Source organism: Saccopteryx leptura, chromosome 1 (genome assembly GCF_036850995.1).
Source record: "Saccopteryx leptura isolate mSacLep1 chromosome 1, mSacLep1_pri_phased_curated, whole genome shotgun sequence".
In the NCBI taxonomy this organism is placed as follows: domain Eukaryota; kingdom Metazoa; phylum Chordata; class Mammalia; order Chiroptera; family Emballonuridae; genus Saccopteryx; species Saccopteryx leptura.
In genome coordinates this window covers 145,258,896-145,282,939 of record NC_089503.1, presented here as the reverse complement: position 1 = coordinate 145,282,939, position 24,044 = coordinate 145,258,896, and the positions used below count along the sequence as shown (strand labels likewise).

Sequence of the window (24,044 nt, the reverse complement as noted above, 5' to 3'; positions counted from 1 at the left end):
AAATAAGATGAACCATAGGAACAAATATGTCTGTCCCATAGGGGGACCAAGCAATGCAGAGAGCACTGTGTGGTTTCATTGGCACTTACTTGAAAAGTGCATGGCTTGCCCATGACCAAAGCAGCAATTACTTACATTTTGACTGACTTACCAGTTCTGAGAGCTAAATTCTGGTTTTGTCTGTGCTGCTGAGAAAACAAAACATAATCTCAAGAAGTTCTGGGAACCTTTATTTTCTTATTTTTTGAGAAATACTGACCCTACTGAACCTTGAATGAAAATTTCAAATCAATACACATACCCACACAGGCACTATTATTTTTACAGATGGAAAAATAAGATCTCAAGTATCTTGCTTGTGGGTCACTGACAAATGATGGCAGAAGCAGTGAGAAAACCTGGCTCCTTCCCCGCACGGCAGCAGAGGTTCAGACCTTCGGAACTCAGCAATGACTGCCCCCCCCCCCCACGTTAGTTGGAGCTGACCACCTACTTCTAGTGAAAGGCTCCCACCAGGGCTTCCTGGGTACGCCGGCCCTGGAAGCTGGACTGGAGACCGTGACCACGTTCCTTCAGGGAGCCTCAGCAGTTTACCTCCTTTCTGAGGGAGCTGAGCTTTCTGCTCGCTTGTGTCTAGACCTTCAGAGCGGCACAATGCATTGGCTTCTCAGGGCCGCATGCCAGCATTCACGAATATGGCGACGAAGGAGGCGGCTGAGTATTAGCCCCGTGTCCACTGGAGTTCGCTGCCTCATTCCTTAGGGTGCCACCAACTCCCAGAAGCAGGCCCCTCCGACTCAGACCCGCCCCACAGGGGGTTTACACCTGGGTTTACTCAGCCCACAGGGACTGGCTGAGTGGCTGGAAGGTCCGACGGCTGACTGTCCTCTTGTTTAATGGGACCATGTGGGATTTCAGGTCCTTGGGGGTGTGGCAGAGCAGAGCATCCAGAGTGTAAGTGGTGACCTGGCCATTTATGTGCAGTTTCCCGTAGAGCTCGTCAAAGCTGTCCAGAAGGGCGGGCACATCCTCCACTTTTCTCCTCACTTTGGCCAGCTGGAAAAACAAGAAAAGCAAATCATTGTATCTACGCCAGATTTTCCCCTTGTTCTTTCTATCCACCAAGAAGCAGTGACATAGATTTGCAGAACTGGAGAGAGCACACCTGAATGTGGAGAAACCAGATGCACACAGAGGCGTGACTAGCTATAAGGGACCTGCCAAGCTACATACAAAATTTGGAAATAGTACTTGAAAATCATACCTAATATCTTATAAAGGGGGCATTTTTTTTTTTTTTTTTTTTTTGTATTTTTCTGAAGCTGGAAACCGGGAGGCAGTCAGACAGACTCCCGCATGTGCCCGACCGGGATCCACCCGACATGCCCACCAGGGGGCGATGCTCTGCCCACCAGGGGGCGTCGCTCTGCCACAATCAGAGCCATTCTAGCGCCTGAGGCAGAGGCCACAGAGCCATCCTCAGCACCCAGGCAAACTTTGCTCCAGTGGAGCCTTGGCTGCAGGAGGGGAAGAGAGAGACAGAGAGGAAGGAAAGGGGGAGGGGTGGAGAAGCAGATGGGCGCTTCTCCTGTGTGCCCTGGCCGGGAATCGAACCGGGGACTCCTGCAGGCCAGGCCAACGCTCTACCACTGAGCCAACCAGCCAGGGCCTAAAGGGGGCATTTAAATAGCACACCCCACACAGTGAAACACACCAGGGAAAGGAGCTCAGGCAGCAATGGGACAAGATCATTCAGTTTAATGACCGCAGGAGGCAGGGACAGATTACACAGGGCTTTATGAGGCACAGTAAGTTTCTTCTGTTTGTTTCGGGGATTAGAAATCTTTTTATTTTTAATGTTCTGTGTTAGATTAGGAACACTTTCCATTCTGGAGGTTTTCAGGGTGTGTTTGAGGTGAGAATGAACACATCCTCAGTCTGAGAAACAGGCTGTGTGTGCGGCTTCTCACAAGAACGGTGAGGCTCTGTCCCTGTTATTTCGCACCCTCGCTGCGGAGGGTAACTTGGGTGACAGTGGAAAGTCAGCAGGAGGGACTCTGCCCTCCGAGTGTGTGCAGCTCCACGGGCCACTCGCTTTTCCTCTGCATCCTCCTCCCTCTGGCTTGGTTTTGCTCCCCACATGTCACGAATCCTCCCTTAAATGTTCGCCAGGTGTTACACATGGTCAGGTTTTTGGAATCTATTCTAAAAGCCATCAGAGGGTCCCACAAGGACATGATCTGATTTTGGTTAATAAAGCAGCGTGGAGAACTGGCGGGTGCGAGAACGTGGAGACCGATTGATCGGGAGGCCCCGCCACAGCCCTGAAGAGAGGATGGTGGTGACGACTGAGAAATGCAGAAAAGATGGAGAAGTAGATGTGTGTAAGATATATGTTAGATTTAAACTTTGAAGGATTTTTTTGTTGAAAGGGTGAAGGAGGGAGGAATCAAAGACATCTTCCCAACTTGGGCTTTATACCTCGGCGACGGGTGATGTCACAGCTGAGCTGGGGAAGATGGGAGGAGTAGGTCTGCAGGGGACAATCAGGGGTCCTGCTGTGGACGTGACTGAGATGCCTGTGAATCGTGCAGGTGGAGGTGGTAGGGGTGCTGGCTACCTGAGTGAAGCATGGAGAACAGGTGTATCTACACAGTCAGAGATATCGGAATGCCATTTAATTCTACAAACATGGGTTGGTCTAAGAAGAATGTGGAGCTACTCACTGAACAAAATCAACATTTTACTTAGTTCAATCCTTATTAACAATATAGCCCAACATTTCTTGTTGAAATTTAATTGTAATGAAGGTCTCTAACATTTCCTTGGGTCATCTTCTAATATAATTCCCTTTGTTACCTGCGCACCTTCCTTTCAAACAAGGGCTCCCCACTCAACCGTCACAGATTAAAAGTTTATACACTTCTTAATGTTCTTAAAAGGAATAGCTTGCTTAGTCCTCATGTTCAAGATGAAATAACTGAATGTGCAGCATATGGCTTCCAAAAGAAGAAGAAAATATGCTAAGCTGGAGGCAACTTTGCTCTAATTACATATATGACATCAGTTCCGTCACATCACTACAAAAATATTAAATGGTGTCTTCAGGAGTATTCTACAATTTAAGCAGAAAACAGATTATACTACATTGTTTGTTAATTTAGTTTTTTAAAAAAAACAATGAATAAACAGCTGTGTGAGTGGTTTCAGTCCTAGCATTGCAGAAATTCAACAATTCTCTTCAGCATTCCTCTAGTGGCACACCACCTTATCTCCACACATACTGTAAGACATTGCTTATACTGTTGGTATAAACACCACATAAGAACATTTCTAAAATGCATAGATTTACAATATAAGATTGCACATGTAACCTCAAAAACATTTAGAACTATCTCAAAAGCTACCTGGTTTATACTGATCAATTCATTTCACAACAAGCAGTTCTCTGAATGTCCCACAGAAACCAAGGGAATCCTCTGAGCTTTCTAAGTAGATCCGTCTTACAGGCTTTGGGAGAAAACAATTTCAGATACAAACAGTCAGTGTTTTCCCAGGTGCAGGCTATTTGGATGCTTCAGTGTGCAGCTGGACAGCACCCTGGTGGGCAGATCTCAGGGATAACCGGGCAGTGTGTCAGTAGTGCACACACGTGCACACTACTGTGTACTTGAAACCTGTTTGCATTTCCAGTACCCCAACTTTTCTAACATATTCCAAAGGAATCTGGGCAGGTCCCAGCCTCTGCAGAGCTAAGACCTCAGAAAGAAAGCAGCTTTAAATGTACACATATCCAGTTAGTGTTTTGTTCCCTTTAACAGCAGGAAGAAGCCTTGGGGTGGAGGTGAGGAGGCAGAACTGGACTGAGGGGCAACAGTGTGGCAGAGGGGAGAGAGCCCCCTGCCTTCCACTGCCAGTCCTGCTGTCCCAGACACCAGGCAGGACCAGTCCTACAATGGCAAGGGAAGGAGGGAGAAAAGCAGGGAGGAGCAACCAACAGGTCCCTTCAGTGTCAAAATGACAATACTGGTGCCGTTGCTAATGAGTGATCATTGCCAATAATTTACACTTTCTTTACAGTTCTTTGTTTCCCTCAGGCTTTATACTACTAGCAACATAAAAATTACTAAATTTCAGATGACTTGAAATAATCCCTTTGTGTGCTTAAACCATTAATGTAACATATGGGTTCATCTGTTTCATTTTGCTCTCAATTTTTCTTTCTCCTTTAATTTTGTTTTAAAATCTTGCAAAGCATTTATACAGTTCTATTAGCTGATTTACTCAGGAGCTAAAACAGTTCTAATGATAGATGCTTTAATATGGCTTAACATCTGGAGGTTGTCTTCCTATCTAAACACATAATATGTCTTCATTTGTTTAAGTAGGAGAAGATTTCTTTTTTTTTTTTTTTTTTAAGATGAGAGATACTATTGCCTATGGTTTGCTGATAGGAATGATCCACAAGGAAAGGGACATTAATGATGCTCAAAGAGAGTGAGAGAACATCTGGACTGATGCCCTGAGGTGGGGCAGAGGGGATGAGTTCCAGGACTGAACTGGGGCAGTCCCCATGGCTTCGGGAGGGCGGCTCAGGCCAGGGAGAGCAGCGAGAAGGCTGTCAGGCAGCAAGCACTGTGCTTTGATTGCCTGCTTCCTCCCTGAAACAGGAAGCAAGGTCATCAACTAAGAGTGAGGGGTGGGGAGAAGGTACCAGAGGCTCAAGGAGAAAGGAAATAGAAAAAGAGAGCCAGGACCCACAAAAACATTGTGGGGAAAAGAAAAATGTAAAGAAGGAAAGTTTCCCTAGTATTTTGGAGGATATATTCCATTGAAAGGAAAGAAATCTTGGCACCCACACAGAGATATCTTACAACAGGAACGACAGAGAGGTTGCCACACGTGACCATCTCTCCCTAAGGAGGCAGCCTCTCTAAGGACTGCCTTCACCTTTAAATGATTTCTGCCACAACCCCATACTCACCACTTCCTCTGAGAACTTAGGTTTTTTCACAAACTGTGATAAATTTTCCTCTGTGGCATCCTTTAGTATCTCTATCAGGGCTTTCAACGTGTTTGACTGGATATGGATCATAAGCTGAATAAAAAGAAGACAAAAGCGAAACCAAGACTAAGCCAGCATTCAACACTGAGAAACATACCGTTAGATAAGCCTATATTTACAGGCACCTATCCCATTTCCATGCTTTTTCCTAATTCACATTTCTTGCACAAGTTCAAAAAAAAAATGCTTCAGATGCACTCCCGCTAGCCAATGGCAAATCAAAACACCACACCCGCGAAACTTGCTCACAGCTAGAAATGGAGAGAACAAGAACAGAGGTTCGGGCTGGGTTTCCAGCCCTGGTGGTCACTACTGTGCAACTCTGGCCGGTACTTACTCTCTTTCAATTTCTTTATTTGCAAAATGAGGAAAATACTTTTGCATCTCACATTTTGAGTTATTATAAACATTAAATACTCAATAAACATTACTATCAGTTTCTTCCTCCCTATTGCCTCTAGGTTCAGAGGTTATGCCAATCACACACTTTCATAAGACTGGTTCTAGGGTAAATGATACCTTTATCTTTTAGCATTAATTTTTTTGGTTACGAAACTCCAAGCACATGGGTTGCTGCAGTTAATAGTGGAAGCCAATTCAAGTCTTCATGAGGCACTTCTACTTATAGTAGCTATTAAGAAACTTTCAAAACTGGGTACTATAGTTGGCTTTCAAAATGATATTACTATCTACTTCCCATCAGACAGAAACAACAGGGAATAAGAACACATTCCTCCCATTACAACTGTTCATTAGTACAACTTGAAAAAATACAGAAAGGTTTAAATAAAATGAAAATAATTCAGAATTTACTAATTGTTAACCATTGTTTATAATTTCATGTATTACTTTCCAAATATATTAATTTCCCCCCAAACTTGATTCTGCTTTTTGTTTTCTTATAGTATTAAAAAGAAATTTTAGAGGCCCTATCCGGTTGGCTCAGCAGTAGAGTGTCAGCCCAGTGTGTGCAAGTCCCGGGTTAGATTCCTGGCCAGGGCACACAGGAGAAGCGCCCATCTGCTTCTCTACCCTTCCCCTTCTCCTTTCTCTGTATCTCTCTCTTCCCCTCCTGCAGCCAAGGCTCCACTGGAGCAAGGTTGGCCCAGGCGCTGAGGATGGCTCCATGGTCTCCACCTCAGGTATTACAAAGGTTCCCGTTGCAACAGAGCAATGCCCTAGATGGGCAGAGCATCGCCCCCTGGTGGGCATGCTGGGCGGATCCCAGTTGGGTGCATGCAGGAGTCGGTCTCTTTGCTTCCTTGCTTCTCACTTCAGAAAAATACAAAAAAAAAAAAAAAAAAGAAATTTTGGAAAAAAAAACTTTTTAATGATAAATGCATAGCAATCCATCATATAAATAAAATAATGCATCAAATAAATTCATACCATGCTATATAATATTAATAAATGTATATATCTTATACATTTAAAAACTAAACTTAATTTTTTCTATTTTTTAATTGATTTTAATTTATTGTGTTTACATAGATTCTAGTGTTGCTCTGAATGCATCCCCCCTCCCTACACTTAATTTCTTAAACTTAATACCCAGAAGTGAAATTATAAAGTTTAAGGATGTAAATATTTTTAAGGCTCTTGATCCTTAGGAAAGGTCGTTTTGGGGAAGATATTCTTTTTAAATATGAAACCAGCTAAGTTCTCTCAATAGTCCTTTTCATAACATTTTATGTTTGTTGAGCAGTTGATTAGGATGAGGGACCACTGTTGGTCCTGCAGAACAGAATGAAGTGATCCCAAGCAGACTAAATCCCAAGGCTCAATCTAAGTCCAGTGTTCTAAAGCACAGGCGAATTCATGAGCACAGTATTTGTTGGGAGACAACCCTCCATGGGTTTCTACATTTGAGCAGAAGCACTGATAGCCTTTATTCCAAACTATCTGCTCAAGGGTATTTGTATAACCAACAGCCTGGGGAAAGATAGAGTGTCTCATCCAGAGCAAAGGGCAGGCATGCTAACCACCCATTATAAGAGATTTGGGTTCCCCAAACTCAGGGTTCCTCTCTTAAAATGTAAGACCCCATGTGTGCAAGAGGTGTATGGGAAGTGAGGTTTGGGAACTGATGCAAAAATGCTAATATTCTGGCTACTGCTACTGCTGTGAGTAATAAATTGTTCTTTACTTCCTGATGTCTTAAGTATCTACCAGCATCCATGAAACAATAGCAGGCTAACTCATTAGTTGGAAGTCTGGCAAAATCTCTACTCTTAGTTCTTAACACCCTTGTTAATAAAAACTGATTTTTTTTTTTTTTGGCAGCAGACTACCCTATTGAGGTCAGACAAGTCACCTCAATAGGGCACCTAGGAGACCCTCCATAACAACGAATGAGAAGGGAGCACAGCAGTTTCCAAAGATGGACCTCCTGGAGCTCCATGCTTGAAACTCAATGACGTGCTCCTGGAAGATGTCAGCTTCTCTTCATAAGTTTTCCCAACTTCTCTCCTGGCCTCCAGCAACTATCTCTGATGCAGTAGGGGTTTCAAGAGTAATCTTCGATACCTTATGAATATACTGATGAAGGGTAATATAGATGAAGCAGTTACTGATGAAAGGCAAAAGGAAAATTGAAAGCTAGGAGCTCGTCTCAAACAGAAGTCTCAGGCTGCAATTAAGAGAAGCTGAATCAGGGTACAGCACATTGCTTTAATCTTACAGATTTCAAACAAAAAGCTAGGAAAATTGAATTAGCAAGGACAGCGGGAATTTTGGTAAGAATAACTATTAAAAGAACACATACTTCCTACCCTCTGATTTCCTGAGGCCTCAGGGAATGCTGACAAATCATTGGATACCTTTGACCAAAAAAGCCCTAACCATGCCAGAAATTTGCATTTCTTTTTTCTTGTATTTTCTTTTAAAGTTTGCTATATTTGAAGTAGAATATCATTGTGTGATAGAGACTGCTAGTTTTCTAAACCATTCTCCCCTTCTTTTTTTGATAACAGAACTCCCTAATTGTAACTGATTCCATCAGGCATGGAACTCAAGCACTCTATTTCTCAGGTTTCTTTGCAACTAGGTGAGCTCATGGGATTACGTTTTGTCTAATAACATGTAAATAACAGTACTGGTTGGGACGATAGGGAAAGCACCCTTAAAAGGTGCTCACTTCTATGCCCACTCTATTCTTCCTCCTCCTTGCTGGAACAGCAATACCATGGACGGAAGTCACGTGCTTAGGATGGTGGCGTGGAAATCAGAAAGAAGCTGGGTCCCTGATGATGTCATGGAATGACACACCAGAACTAGACTGGCTACCTCTGGTTTTCTGTGCGAGAGAAAAAGAAAAAGAAAGCTGAAATCTGTACAGACACTTGTGTTTTTGGATTCTGCGTTGCTTCCACCAAAAAGCAATTCTTAACTTATCCATACAGGTGAGATGCTGCCACAAAGGGATTTAAGAGAAATGAGTGCCGTCCCCTTCCCCACCTGTGCAGCCTAAGAGACTTCCCAGCATGAGCTAGAGCTTTAGGGTGACCTTAGTTAGTAGCAAAGGACATTAAAACATTCACCTATGTCAATAAATAAAGGATGAAGGCAGCAAACCTAATCATCTGTCAATTTCCTTGCAAGGTAATTCAATTCAAAAATGAGTCCCCATTTGGAGATGTGCCAGTTTCTAGAAAAATAATTAGAAATAAAATAGGACCAGTGGAAAGTTACCTTTTGTTGGTCTCTGACACTTTCAGACATATTTATTTGGAAGTGAATATTAATTCTCTTATATTGAACAGCATTGCTAAAGATGGGCAATAGTTCGTTTGCAATTGATGGGTTTAAATTTAGACTAAAAGGGCAGAATCAACATGCATATGCTTTTCAGCTCCTGCTAAAGCCATGTAATGTAGAACACATATTAGCTGGGAAAATGAGAAACCAGAACCTCTGGGTCATATTGGCAGCAGGAGCAATTTCAATGAAAAGAAAATTAAGGAGGAATAATTGGGTAAGTGCAAATTCCAGTTGGCAGCAGAAAAAAGATTTTAGTATAAGGCATTAATTATTAAAGTAGATCAGGAAAAAACCTTCATTTATTCCTGTTAAGACTGACTAAACAGACTCTCTACTTAGCCTATTTGTCAGGTTTCCATTTCTTAAAAATTAACATATTGCCCTGAAGGGTTCCAAGAGAATGACTCAGGCTTGGGAAAGCTAGGGCCCATTAAATCATATTTTTAAAACCCTGTTCTAATATCAGAGACCCAGAATCTGAAAGATTATTAAACCTGAGAATGGCAACCACTTCTTTTTCATCGTTCCTGAAGATGAAACAGGCTGATATTGAAAAATGAGAAATTTAAACTGGACATTTTAGAAGAAGTTCCTAAGTGAGAATTTTTAAACAATAAAACTTTCTTTAAAATTCCTGGCAGCTGATAATTCTGTGATCGAGCTGATGGAGACGATGATTCATATTCAAGACCAGTTCAAGGTTCCTCCTGTCTTCCTTGCCTGAATCATGCCCCTTCCACCAAATTCACCAGCTGCCTTTCCTTCCAGCTCAGAGACGAGGTGCTGGTCCGGCTGCCCAGCTCGTGGGCACACTTCCCGCCACACGGGGCTTCTCCTCCTGCTGTGAGGGGCCAGCTCGCTCTCAGCAGGCTCACGTTTTAGTCCCACCAATGCACTTTCTCATTTGGAAAAGAAATCATTACTACATTCTCATAACAACTGTGAGAGCTAACCAAGGACTGGAATAGGGGAGGGATCTAAATTCAGAGGCAGGGAATATGCGCACCATGGCAGATCTAAGTTCTGACACCCCAGTCCTCTGCTCTTCACACTGTTCAGGAGCAGCGGCTGGTCTAGGCCCGGAGAAGAGACACAGCCCGTCTCCGTAGGTCTGCAGCGGTAAGGAAACCCTGGGCTTTGCAGTCAAACAGATGTGTTTGTGTTAAAACCCATCTCTGCTTTTAATTGTGAGAGCTTGGGTAATTTACTTACCCTTTGAATCTCCACTTTCACATCTATATTATGGAGACATACTGTTCTGACAGTGTTGTATAAAGCAAACCAACAAATATAGAATATCTGGCAGGGTACCTTAGAGTATATTAAAACCCTGCCAATCTCCCTCCCCTCAATGTCTCACCACCAATCCTTATCAATCCCCACTTCAACTCTAAGGAAAAGCCACTAATAGGTCCACATAAAACCCCTCAACACACTCTCCTACATTTCTTTCCTGTGATGCTGTGAACCACTGGAACCCTAGCAATTCTACTGGCCAATCATGAGATGAGTGCATCAGCCGGCCGTCTGTCTCTCAGAAGCAGCTACATACTTGGGATCCCCAGGCTATCTACCTCCGGTAGGTAGCAGAGACAATAAAAGATGTGTGGCATCTGCTGGAAGATGAGGCTGAGCCATCTGTTAGGCTCACCAGTATTGCTGGCTCAAATGACCTGAACCTCTGGACTCGGGACCTTGGCCACCTTGGCCTCCCAGGCTTGCCTGAGCCTATGAGCTTTTCAGGCTGACCCACCCACTCTGACCACAGTTCTGCCCTGGCACCAGTCCTGGGACAGGCAGGGGCAGGTGACACTCTGCTCACTGGGGCAGATAAGCCATGGCAGGCTGGCAGCATTAGAAGGAAAACAGCTAATGTTTACTGAGCGCGCACCGGCCCCTCCAGCACTGCTGTATGTGCTGTGGATACGGTGACTCCACGAGTTCGGGGGCCTGCCTGGGATGCAATTAGCACACCCGTTCCCCTCCAGTCTCAGTAAACAGACTGAAGGGTCTACCTTCCTTTTCTCTAGTCTATGCCTTCTACAGTCATGTGTTGCACCTGGAGCATGTCTCTTGGTCTTGTATCTGAGCGTATCCACACTTCCCACCTATGCACACACTCCAGGAAGCACAGCTGTGTTGACTGGTCTCACAGAGGCTATACGGGAACTTTCCCACAGAGCTCAATACATGAATCAATACATCAATCAAATGAAGCCCTTTGGAGATCAAAAGTCACCGTACACAGACAAAAATCTCTAGACATCATTTTAGCACATTTCAAGCCTTTCTTGAAACCATAAAGAAGTTACTTACATTTAAGTTAACACAGATTATGCTTTCTGCCTTCATGATTTGAGAAAAAATGGATACAGCTTTTTCCAGTTGGTTCTAGAAAGAAGAAAAACAAGTCATACCCTAAGTCTTATGAACATTATTCTGCCATCATAAAGATCATTTAACGATGGCAGGATATTTCTGTTCATGGTGCACCAGAGTTTTAAAGTCCACAAAGAAAAAAGATTTTCGGTAATCAAGAGTGAACATTCTATAAAATGAGTCCTACAGTTTCATGTTACTAATTGTTTTAACACCCTGCCTGAGTTCCAGTTGTTAAGAGGGAGGCATAAAATGGACATTTCTTCTCCTCCCACTGGAATGAGCTTCAAAACTCCTCATCTCGGACATATTTAGAACACAGCAGGAAGCTCAGACCACAGAAAAGGTGGACACACTGGAGGTGCGCACAGGTGAGTCCTAGAGAAGCGGGGAGAGGAGAGCACTACTGCCTCGCTCAGAAAGCCCACAGCGTAGTCCTCAAAGGTGAGGCACAGCCTGGAGTACAAAGCCTACATTCCCATTCACAGTGATGGCAACAGAGCTCAGGTCTAGTAATGAGTTCTCTGGATCCTTCTGGTGGTAAAGGGGAAGTTAATCAAGGATTTACGTAGATAAGCCATATTGGCTGGAAGCAGTGTGTCAGGATGACAGCAGCAGGGAGACTTTTCCCTGAAGCCAATTCCATGCCTATTCCCAATAGCCAGGGAGAATAAAGCCTATGCATATTTGTAAGTAAAGCATTTTACATTTTCTTAGGTTTTGCAATAGGACATCTTGGGAGGGGCTCTTCAAGAGGGGTATTCCCGGTCTGGCTTTAACTCTCCTTCACTGAGGTGTGAAGACAGGGAGGTCCTCTCTTCTCTCTGAGCCTCAGTTGCTTCCATTTGTCCAGTAAGAGGGGGAGGCTGAGAGATCACTAAAGTCTCTTCCAAATAAGAGTATTTGGTTCTAACTACAGGATAAACCCCAATTCTACAATGGGCTCATTAGAGGAGTCCTCAGTCATTTGAGGTGACTTCAGCTTTGGAGAGCACCAAATTAAACCGTTCTCTGAGAATGTTACATAGTAAACATATCACTTGAAATCTTCATTTTAATTACTGGAGAAATTCCTCAGGGGGTACTTCCCTCACTGATTCCCCACAGGATCTTGGCCAGCCCCTTCTCGACAGCAGTGCATGCACGTCCTGAACTGTAAGTGCACATAGATTTTGGAGGCACAGGTGTAAATGCAGGCTGCTCTGGCACCAAAGGACATTTTCTTTGATACAGTCAGAGGGAAAAATAAATAAAGAAAAGCAAAAAAGAAAAGTGGTAATGTCCTGCACGTTCCCAATTCACCTACGTGCACCCCAAGCCTTACCTGGTTCAGGGCCAGTGCCACGGCGAAACAGGCCGCTCTCCGGGGCAGGACCTCTCCTTTGATCAGGGCTTCCTCCCTTACCGCAGTGCAGATTTTAAAAGACTCAGGGCTATTCTAGAAGGAGATAGGACTGCTTAATAAACAAATGTCATGAAGCTTTAAGTTATTTAACTTAAAATCATTTTATTTAAAATGATTAATACTGCTCGGTAGTTCAGATTTCCTTTTGCAAAAATTTCCCAGAGCCTGTTTCAAGCCCATCAAATGACCATATAGAGCAGCGGTTCTCAACCTGTGGGTCGCGACCCCAGCGGGGGTCGAATGACCAAAACACAGGAGTCGCCTAAAGCCATCGGAAGGTGACCCCTGTGTTTTGGTTGTTCGACCCCCGCCGGGGTCGCAACCCACAGGTTGAGAACCGCTGATATAGAGACTATCTGCCAATAGACCAGGTTATCTATATATTAGCAGCTCAAATCTGAATTAGCTTTACTTTTAAAATTCTTTGTCAATTTTCTGACTTGGGACCGTTTCATCAGCAAACATACAGGTCTCTTTATATTTGGGTGGGCTGATTTCTGGACATGCATCCCCTAATGTTGAAGATTCAGCTGCTACAGTATGAAATAATAGAGTAAAACTCAGCAACACAGAGAAACTTCTCCTGAGAGGATTTCCAATCTGAAAATATCCACGTAAGTCAAATATCTGAAAACATGAAAATATCTGAAAATTTGAATATTAATCATGAAAGAATCCCAGAAAACTTAAAAAAAAACCTCTAAGAATGTGATACGCTTTCCAGCAGAGAGCAATGGTAAGACCAAACCCTCTCCCTGGTTCATGCTGCAGGTAGATGAGGGTCATAACAGCAGCGTCAGCTTTGCCTCCTGTGTTATCTGCTGTGACATGACTCACAACTCAAATCCTGGAGTCAAACCTGAATCTGATGAAAGAGGACAGTTCCCAGAACTGGCCTGGAACCTGGAATGGCTAACCAATTCAAATTTTCAACTCTAGATTCCACTGAGGAAAACAAGCTATTCTTGGACACAATACAGGGAGAAAAGTCCTCTCTCCTCTGTCAGTGGCAGAATTCAATTCTCTCTTCACTGTAAACTCAGGGAGGCCTTCTATGTAGGTCAGGAAACTGCATATCACAGTGCCGAGCTGTTGATGCTCAGGTGTTGTGTGTTTTGCTGGCCTTGTATTTCACAGAATCATAAAATGGTGTGATTGGAGAGGAGTACCTAAATAATTAAATAATGAAAAAATACTTTCTCTGTTCAAGAAACAAAACTGATACAGTAATGACGTAGGGACTTAAGTCATGCTGTCCTCAAAGAGGTCATTTTTGTGTCACAGACATTTATCAAAGACAGAGTGTACACCAGGCTCTGAGTTAGGTGCTGGCTTATGGAGAGGCCTCAAGGAGCTGACATTCTCCTGAGAAGGATGAAACGTGCATCTTCTTGGTATAACATTAGGCAGTGTTACAGGACCACATAGGTGATACAAATAGAGTACAATCAAGGGATGTTGGAGGAGATTCCAACTTTGGTGATTACAGGAAAATTCACAGATGAGGACAAAGTAACCTCTGAGTTTGCCAATGAAGGATAAGGTTTCCATGCGAGAAGGCCACAGAGAAGCCTGGCCTATTAGAGCCCAGCATGAGCCTAGTAGCCAGGCCACGTCTTAGCAAGACCACTTAAAAGCAAATCTTGAACCCAGCACACTGTCCCGTGTTCTCACTATCTATACAATTGCCACAGAGGGGTGAAAGATGATAAAATTGCTTTTCCCATAATAAAACTGTCTGACATGGCTAACTTGAGTTTTCTAAAACTGAACACATTTAAAATGGAAATATCTGCAACAGATAGAAAACAGACTTCTGAGAAACTAAATTTTATTGTAGAGAACAAAAAAAACAACAAATCCTCTTTCAAACATTACCCAGGATGCTCTACAGATTAAGAGGAGACAGTTTACCAGTTTGTAGCAAATTGCAAAAGCAAGCACATAGGTGTCTTTGCTGAATTTCACATCTTGGTTTTTCATCTCTATCAATACTTCCAGTGCACCTGCCAAAAGTCAGAGTGGGCCAGCAGTGTTACATGAAGTCAAGTAAATTCAAAGTCCTCTACTGTTGATCCAGAGTCCTAATCAGCACCATCTACTAAAAAATGTATTTTGCACAATAAAAGCTAATTATCCAAGTCATTTACCAATGAACTAAATTTCAAACTTAATGATCAGGTCATACAGGAAGAATATTCAAACACCAGTTATAATTTTATCACATGTAAAATCTGGAGTGTTTTGTTTCAGGCATGACATAAGATGAAATGTTTTCACATTCAAAGAATGAGTTCTCCCCAGTTCAGGCACTCATCAGGAAGGCACAGGTCATTTTTCACATGGTCCACTGTTTTCCCTAACTGCCAGACCAGCAAAGAGGGTAGCATTTTTCAGCAAAAATAAATTGCAATACTTACTTTTATATTTGCTTTTGATAAATAACATATCCATCAAAATATTGAATGATGTGCAGTCTGAGAAGAAACCTCGTAAATGCTAATAAAAAAAACAATACACTTTGGTTAAAAGTTAAAACTATTAAGAGATTATTATCCTTAAACTGCATCTTATCTGTCCAGAACCTATTTTTGAGCATATCTCATTCATTTGGCCTCCTGAATTCTATAAGTCTCTGATATACCAAGGATTTCTTTTTCAAAAAAAATTAAAATGCTGCCTGACCAGGTGGTGGTGCAGTGGATAGAGTGTTGGACTGGGATGTGGAGGACCCAGGTTTAAAACCCCGGGGTTGCCGGCTTGAGCATGGGCTCATCCAGCTTGAGCACAAGGTGCTAGCTTGAGCTTGGGATCAAACACATGACCCCATAGTCGCTGGCTTGAGCCCAAGGTCACTGGCTTGAGCCCAAGGTCGCTGGTTTGAGCGAGGGGTCAAATGCTCTGCTGTATCCTCCCACCCCTGCCAAGGCACATATGAGAAAGCAATCAATGAACAACTAAGATGCCACAACAAAGAATTGATGCTTCTCATCTCTCTGCCTTCCTGTTTGTCTCTATATGTCCCTCTCTGTCAAAAAAAAAAAATTAGAAATGCTGCCTACTCTCTTAGGTGTTATGCCTTTGGCGTTGGGTACACTGAACAGAGGCAAGTACTTGAAACCATGTCAAAACAATAAATTTTTTTAAAAAAGAAAGAGATAGAGAACCAAGACTATTTCACTTCCTTTTCTGAAATTCAGTACAGGAATCCTGTCAGTCATTTTTAGTTGGATGACATTGGACTTTGAAGTATCACATATCTGGGTGATTATAAAAAAGAAAACAAAGACCTTACATTCTCTTTTTTATATTACATATTTGAAATATGTCATGTACAGGGTGGGGCAAAAGTAGTTGCCAGTATGTGAAACACAGAATTTATTCTTGTATCATTTTTTATTAATTATTGTATTACTTTCCCCACAGACAACTGGAGGCTACTTTTGCCCACCCTGTAGTCTAGACGTACAGCACATGTAAATGGAATGGCCACAGTCCCAGGGCTCCAGAGAGACGTGTGGCCAGTGGCTATGGTACTGGCCATACTGCAGGGTTCTGGTAAGGGATGCAACAAATTAGGTGGAAGCAGTCTTGGCTTTTATGCCACTTGATGTGATTTCAGTGTATTCTATGACTCCATGAAACTCAGTCATCTATGAATGTTTCACACACAGGTAACTTAAAGAAAAAACAAAAACTTTACATTCATTTCCTATTTGTTTTTTTATCATACTCATGGCTATGACTTATTATAATAAAACTTTTGTTTTCTTTCAATTACAACATTAACAAATGCTTACTGTGAAACAAACAATACAAAAATGTATAAAGTAAAAAAGTGAGAATTTCCTTCAATTTTATCTCCTAAAAATACATACTAGTTTAGTGTCTGTCCTTCCAGATTTTTAATACATATATACTAAAATGTAAATATGTATGTATATTTCTTCTTTTAGAAAAAAATCAGTTAAACTAGTCTTTTAGAAAAAAATCGGTTAAACTAATATTATGGTCACCTTTCTAATGCCTGGGCACCCCTAAAGGAGGGGTGAGCCCAGAGCTAATGCTCCACCTTTCTCGCTGAAACAGGACGAGGCAGAAAGAAGGGTAACTCAATTATGGTGTTCCCTAAAAATACTAAAATGTCCCAGGTGGCTAGTCCCAGACCCAAAATCTAACCAATGTTTCTGACCAATGATAAATTTATGTCTCAAAGTCCCAGTTTCCTCATCTGTAAAACAGAAATATTCATAGTATCTGGCTCACCAGGGCTATTGTGGGAAATCCATGAAATGAAATATAGTAAATATTCAATAAATAATTTTAAAATAATTATTGCTATTGATGTTTTTAGGAAAATAAAATTGGAATATGTGAAAGCATTTTGAAAATGAAAAAGCACTCTGCAATGTAGCCTTCAACCAGAAATATAAATAGAAGAAAAGGAGAGAAGCGGAGTTGAAGGCAGGCAAGGCAGCCTTGAAACGGCAGCCTGCCTTGCACGCCCCTCAGAAGCAGCTCCTCAAGAGCAAGGTCAGTCCCAGGTGGACACACATCCAAGGCAGGCAGATACCTTGTAATCTGTACCGACACTTCTTTCATACCCGTCCTATCCCTTTGTATAAAGAGGCCTACACTTCTTCATAGGGATTGACTCCAACGAAACCTTAAAAGTGCAGGGAAGAGCTCATCACTCAGGCCAGCAACCTTTCTCTGATAATAATGTATACCCAGAGATGCTTTTCCTAGCATTATTAAAACACCGTATCCCCAGCACAAGGAAATCACATAGGCGGGGAAGGCAGTCAGGAGACAATAACCTGGTCTCTGATGAGCTCCACTGCAGAATCCTCAAGATCCAACTCGTAGCACAACCTCATGAAGAGTGGTCCAAACTTATACTCCCCCAAAGTGACATTTCTGTTCTCTGCATGGTACCTGGTAATCAAAATGATTCAATGAGCCAAATGGTGGGACACAAGGAAAAGGACAAACTGACGGTGGCATGCACTCAGCTAGGTGTTAAGGACACAATAAAGAATGAGGCACTATCACAGTCTGGAGCGGAAGCTTGTAGAACTGAAGCTAACCAAGGAACACGGGAGTACAGAAATATACCAGGTACTTAAATAAATAATAAACAAACAGGGTTTGTTGGAGGCCCACTCACCCTGTGAAATAAGAGAGGAAAATGTACATTGTAATCATCTTCTCAATTTACCAACAACCTGTTAGGACTGAGTGGGAGCATATGTCAGGGAAGAGCAGTGGTCTTGCCTCTGGAAGCCCATCAGAATGCACTGTCTCTCTGTCTGGGCCCCACCTAGAGAGCAGCAGAGGAAACGGGTGGGATAACTTCACCCACATGTAGGCTGGCTTCATCTATATCTAGGATGGCAGATAATCAACAGGTGCATTTTACAACTTATACCAATCTCTCTGTTTTATTCAGCTTGGGAAAGGCATACATGAGCTACTACCACCTAGTTAAATAAGTTAAATGGTGTTTTGAAATTTTTGTTTTAGGAAAAGGCAAATTTCAAAGACAGTGACATCTTATTTGTAGCTTGAGATTTCTTCCAGAGGCCAGCAAGAGGAAAAAGTCTGTGTAAACTGAATGTGAAGGCCTAGGGAACATATAAAGGGAGCTAGCAAACTGGCTGGTGATTTCTTGGGGCATGGATTATTTGTTTTTCTGTCCCCAGTACCTGACATGCGGGAGAAATCCAACAGATGTTTGCCAAAAGAATGAACATAAATGTCCGGTGCTCTGGGCAGTCTGGACGAGAGATTTGGCAGGCACCAGTGGACAGGCATGGCCTCTATCTTGGAAGCAGATGAGACTGCTCAGGACACGGAACAGAGTACAGAAGAGACAAAGGCTGGCAGAAGTCTAAGGAAATGCCTCACCTGTATATGACATTCTTAGCCAGTTCCACATCATCCCTGGACTCACACAAATGAAGTAAGGTTTTCAACTCCTCCTTCAAGATGAGTTTGTTCTGGGTCAACTTCTCTTCCAAGTTTCTTAAGTAGGTTTCTGGAAGAAAGCACAGTGAGGTGGCCATCACTAAGGCTGACTGGGACTGTCGGAGTCTGGCCTCGGGGAGCAGGGAAAGCCAGAACCTGACACACTGCCAAGGGGCTCATGGCCACGCAGCTCCCACCACGGGCCGGTCTCCTCGAGCGCAGGGTCAGAGACGGTTCATGACACAAACCATCTATGTCACAGAGGCACAAGCCCAAGACTTTCTAATACATAATCACCGGGAAAGAGAGTATAAGAATATGTATTTTTGACTACCTGGATAACCCTTATGCATACTGGTTTGAGAATATCTCAGAGGTTTAGCCTATGAACCATATCTACAGGTGACTCATGTGGGGGGACAAACAAGAAAGAAAATATAACCAAAATATGCAGACCATCACCTGGCAGGGCACCTGTAACTGAAAGAAAGAGGGAACTGCAGATGGGCTTGCCCACAAGTTGAGCCACATGACTCAGAAACAGTCCGTGTCGCCTTCATTTGGCCCAGCTCTGCCCCTTTCATTCCTCTCGGACTGTCTCGACTCAGTTGTCAGAAAGCATCCAAGGAAGTATATAATGCAGAGGGCAAATGAAAAATTCACTCTCTTCAAGGTAATCATACTCTGTCTCTGTCCCTTGTCTTGTGTCTGATCAACTGTAGGGACAAACACCAAAAGGAAACGTCGCCTCTTGGCATTAGGAAGGGGCTGTATTCTCGCCAGAATGTGGGGTGAGATGCACGGCAGGAACAGGCAAGCATCTGCTTCCAGAGGGCAGGGCTGCTCTCAGTAGCAGGAAGTGCCAAGAAAAGTCTACAGGGTTTGCTCCTCGGCCCAGAGCTCTGCAGGAATGCTGCTTAAATGTGTGGCACAAGATATATTAAAAATGCGAGATCTGGAAGCTGAGGCAGACACTGCTCTCGATTTATAAGAAAAAAAGACCCACTAGGCTTGAGATACTGTAGTGGACCCTCCAATCTTTGCTTGCAAAACCACATCAAGCAGAAGAACCTAGGCAGAAATCTAGGTTCTGCCACTTGCACACTATAGGGAGACCCTTGTCTGAGACCTGGTTCCTCAGGTGTAAAGTAATGAGCATGACACTTACCTCGTGATCATCCTGAGACAATATACAGGGAGCACTTAGCACAGAGCCTGGCCAGAGTAACTGCCAGTAAGTCACAGATGTTATTATTCTTACACCCATTCCTTCCATCACCTCTTAGATCTAAAAGGATTTGTTCTATTAAATATTTCTAAACAACTTCTAATATAAAAGATTTCAAGTGGGATGATTCTACATCTTATACTTCTTCACCCTTCTTAATAATCCTTAAGAATCCAAAATGTCAGCAGATGTAGTTTGTATTTTAAGACTAGTCAATCATGATGTAAGTGCTTATCACATAGTCACACACAAGAGGTAAGGTTCCTGCCCTGAAAGAGCAAAGTCCAATCAAGGAGACGCTATAGAAAGTTACCTGAAAACAGTGATGGAGTAGGTAACACATGACTGACTATAAACATAATAACAGAGAAGAGAAAAATCAGAGTGGCAGAAACAGACCAGGTTGGTGGAAGGGGAGAAGTGCTGGAGAGGAAGGAAGGGGCAAGGCAGGGTTGGAAAAACTGAGAAGACAGGGGCATTTTAGGTATAAGCACAAATAACAGCAAAGAACTGTGGCGGGGAGAGCAGTGAGGGGAGAACTGTGACTAGATTAACAGGAAATCACACTGGACTCCGGAAAGGATAAGGTCCGTTATAGAAGAGCTAGGAAGCCAGGGCTTAAGTTTGCACATGATGTCACATATGACACAGTACCACTGCAGGTTCTTACAAGGATAAAATGTTGACAGGATTTTATAAATATCAATCTAATAATGGAGTTGGTTGGCACTCATTATATTAATTGCCTTTCAGAACATATGCAAACCATCACAGCCTAAGAAAGATTATGACAATTGGAAATAACCAGATGTCATAGATCCCTAATATACAAATTTCACATAGCTCTGAAAGACCTGGTAAAAAGAAAATAATGTGCCTGACCAGTGGTGGTGCACGGAATAGTGATGACCTGGGCGGGACACTGAGGGCCCAGGTTTGAAACCCTGAGGTTGCTGGCTTGAGCCTGGGCTCATCCGGCTTGAGCGTAGGGCCACCAGCTTGAGTGTGGGATCATGTTCTATGGTCACTGGCTTGAGCCCAAGGTCGCTGACTTGTGCAAGGGGTCACTGGCTTGACTTGAGCCCCCCCCCATCCCCGTCAAGGCACGTATGAGAAGCAATCAATAAACAAAGTGAGGCAACTACAAGTTGATGCTTTTCTTCTCTCTCCCTTGCTATCTCTCCCCCACCTCTCTCCCTCTCAAAAATAGTAATAATAATGAAGTAAAATCTACATTGAGTCTACTAAAATATAGATTAATATCTTCTACCCCTCACCCCATGCTTAAGGCTTATCTTCTTGTTCTGTAGGCGGTATTATATGATATCAATAACACTGTGGATAGTGGAACAGGGAGGGAAGACTGAGTTCTACAGCACTAGACTGTGAGTGACAAGAAGTAAGAAGTCTTAATTAGGTGCTCATAAACACTTGAACGTAGAGGAAGACGAGCTAAAACGTCAGTAAAGAAAGTTAAAGCGTTACTGGAAGAGATGAGAGTCTTGCTGTGTTTATAAAGGAATCTGAAGGACTGGGAAAAACTAACTCATGTGCAGGAGAGAGGGAATGAATGCAACAAGACTTCTCAGAAGCTGAGAGGAAACAGGACCTCAGTGGTGGTGGTGCATTTTTAACTTTTTTTGTTTTGTTTTTTGTTTTTTGTATTTTTCTTAAGTTGGAAACGGGGAGGCAGTCAGACAGACTCCTGCATGCGCCCGACCGGGATCCACTGGCACGCCCACCAGGGGGTGATGCTCTGCCCATCTGGGGCATCGCTCTGCCGCTCTGCCGCAATCAGAGCCATTCTAGCACCTGAGGCAGAGGCCACAGAGCCATCCTCAGCGCCCGGGCAAACTTTGCTCCAATGGAGCCTTGGCTGTGGGAGGGGAAGAGAGAGACAGAGAGGAAGGAGAGGGGGAGGGGTGGAGAAGCAGATGGGCGCTTCTCCTGTGTGCCCTGGCTGGGAATTGAACCCGGGACTCCGGCACGCCAGGCCGACGCTCTACCACTGAGCCAACCGGCCAGGGCCATTTTTAACTTTTAATAATAAAAATATTCAAACATATTCTAAAGTACAGAAAACAATATAATGACTCATGTACCCATCACCCAGCCTCAATAATTAATTGTCTGTATTTTGCCAATTTTCAAAAGAAATTTTTGTTTGTTTTAGCCTATTGACTTTTCCCACAAAGGTAGAAAATATGAAAATGAACCATCCCACGTAACTGTTGTGTTTCATTTCATTTATATACGCGTGTCCTGGAAATATAACATAAAATGTATTTTTTACTAAGGATTGCAACAAAGTCTGAACACTAGTCATCCAGAGCAGTTCTTCTCAGACCTTAATGTACATACAAATCATCGAGGGCCTGAGGTTTATTATTTCAGTCAACCTCCCAGTTGTTGCTGACCCTTGACCCTTTGAGTGGCATGGATCAGGAGAGGACTGATTAGTTTTAGTATTTCTTTGGGATTCTGGTGAAGGGACAAGAGAAGAGCTGAGACTCTGCAGTAGTAGAGAATGAGATGAAAGGTTCATGTAGGGTGGACTAGGTAACTAAGAATAAATCATCTCAATTTTTTCTGAGATATAAGGAAGGAGGGAATGAATAGGGACAGAGACAGAGAAAAACTGAAGGCAGAACAATGAAAGGATTAACAAAATAGATTCAATTACCTTTGGTGCCAGGAAGACTGTAGGCAATAGCCACCTTCTTATGCTGAAATTCTTTTAATTTCACAATATTATCTGTAAGTAGATATCTTTTAGCTAAAAATTAAAGAAAGAAAAAGAGTAAAATCATTTTGACTGTTTTATACTTAGCAAGTAATAACTGATCTCATCTTCACTTAGCATAATCTTTCTAGATAAGTACAAATACAATACATATAAGAGTCATCCTAGTTGGAAAAACTATCTCCAAACTACCAGAGAATGCAAATCCTCAGCAAGACAAGTTATGTTTATGTGTGTAAAAGGAGCTAGTGATTAATTGTATATGAGGATGGGTTGACAGGAGTCTGGGATCTGAAAGACAAAATAGATATTCATCGCCTGGTTAAGGGATAACAAGGAGATTTTAAAACAAACAAAGGCTATTGTTTAAATGCAAAACAGGAATATCTTGTTTTGGCATATCTAAATAGAAGCATACAGTGGAAAAAGCTATATTGTGACCACTGGAATTCCAAGTTCATCTGTGAAATGAGGATTATGACCTCTCAGATTTGGATTCTCAGTATCCTCAAGATATTTCAGAAACTACTGACCACAACTTAGCAGAAAAGATGGGTTTGGGAAACATCATTTCTTCAGGATGCTGGGCTGTCATGGAGTGGAGATCGGGCAAAGACTAAAAGAGCTCTGGGTACTGCAATACCATTGGTATCAATAAAAACTGCTGTATGGAAAGCCAGTCCATAGAAGCAGTTACAGAGGGACTCTACTGTCGGGTTGCCTGTGTTCAAATTCCTCCCCTAACAGCTCCCTCCGACCTTGGGCAAATCATATACACTTGCTGTTTCCTCCTCCGTAAATGGAGAAAAAAAATGATACTGTCATTGGGTGTTGTGAGGAGAAAAGGAACGTCTGTAAAATGTATTAGAATAATGCCTGATACATAGTGTTACATACTTAATCATTCATCGGCATTTTCAAATTCACTTTCATAAAGATATTAAGGAATAATTTTACGAAGAAAGCTGTTCAAGGTCTTTCAGACTGTTAGCTGCAGAGCTGGGACTCTGCTCCCAAACTCTGCAGGACACTATGCCCAAGGGAGAGGGGTGTTTCCAGTGAGCAACGTCGCCCAATCTGAGGGAATACGACAGCCCAAGATCAAGACCCTAGCCCGCTGTCCTTTGGTTCCCAGGTACATGGGTGTCCACGAAACCCAGGGGCTACCGCTGCATCCACGTGTGAAGCCACGCTCGCTGCTCTGGGTCAGTAACTGCCTGCGGCGCTTTATTTCTCCAAAGTGATGCCTGCTGAGGTATAAAGGTCCTTTCTATCCCATCCCTCCCTTCCCTCACGGCCCGAGGCCGTGGATACCTCCGAGAGGGCAGCGGTAGCAGGTGGAGCCTGAGCCTCCCACCCCAGGATACACCAAAGACCGCAAGGCCTGTAGCAGGGCTTGCTTCGGGGGCTGAAATGCAGCAGCCATGCTGTCCAGGGCCGCACCAACTGCGGGAGTCAGCGGGGGCGGAGCGTAGGCCCGACTGGGACTCCGCCC

At 43.1% G+C, this 24,044-nt stretch overlaps 1 protein-coding gene across 1 annotated transcript; it reads right to left on the bottom strand.

Annotated features, from left to right (window-relative positions):
• Nucleotides 1-209: 209 nt before the first annotated feature.
• On the bottom strand, nucleotides 210-23,990 carry PTCD2 (pentatricopeptide repeat domain 2). The gene is made up of 10 exons (XM_066376969.1): nucleotides 23,864-23,990; nucleotides 22,490-22,582; nucleotides 18,519-18,648; nucleotides 17,429-17,546; nucleotides 15,029-15,107; nucleotides 14,523-14,614; nucleotides 12,528-12,641; nucleotides 11,141-11,215; nucleotides 4,985-5,098; nucleotides 210-1,056 (listed from the first exon to the last, which is right to left on the bottom strand). Exons 1-10 carry the CDS (start codon nucleotides 23,973-23,975, stop codon nucleotides 832-834), a joined length of 1,152 nt encoding a protein of 383 aa, XP_066233066.1. The 5' UTR covers nucleotides 23,976-23,990; the 3' UTR covers nucleotides 210-831.
• Between the last annotated feature and the right edge of the window lie 54 nt (nucleotides 23,991-24,044).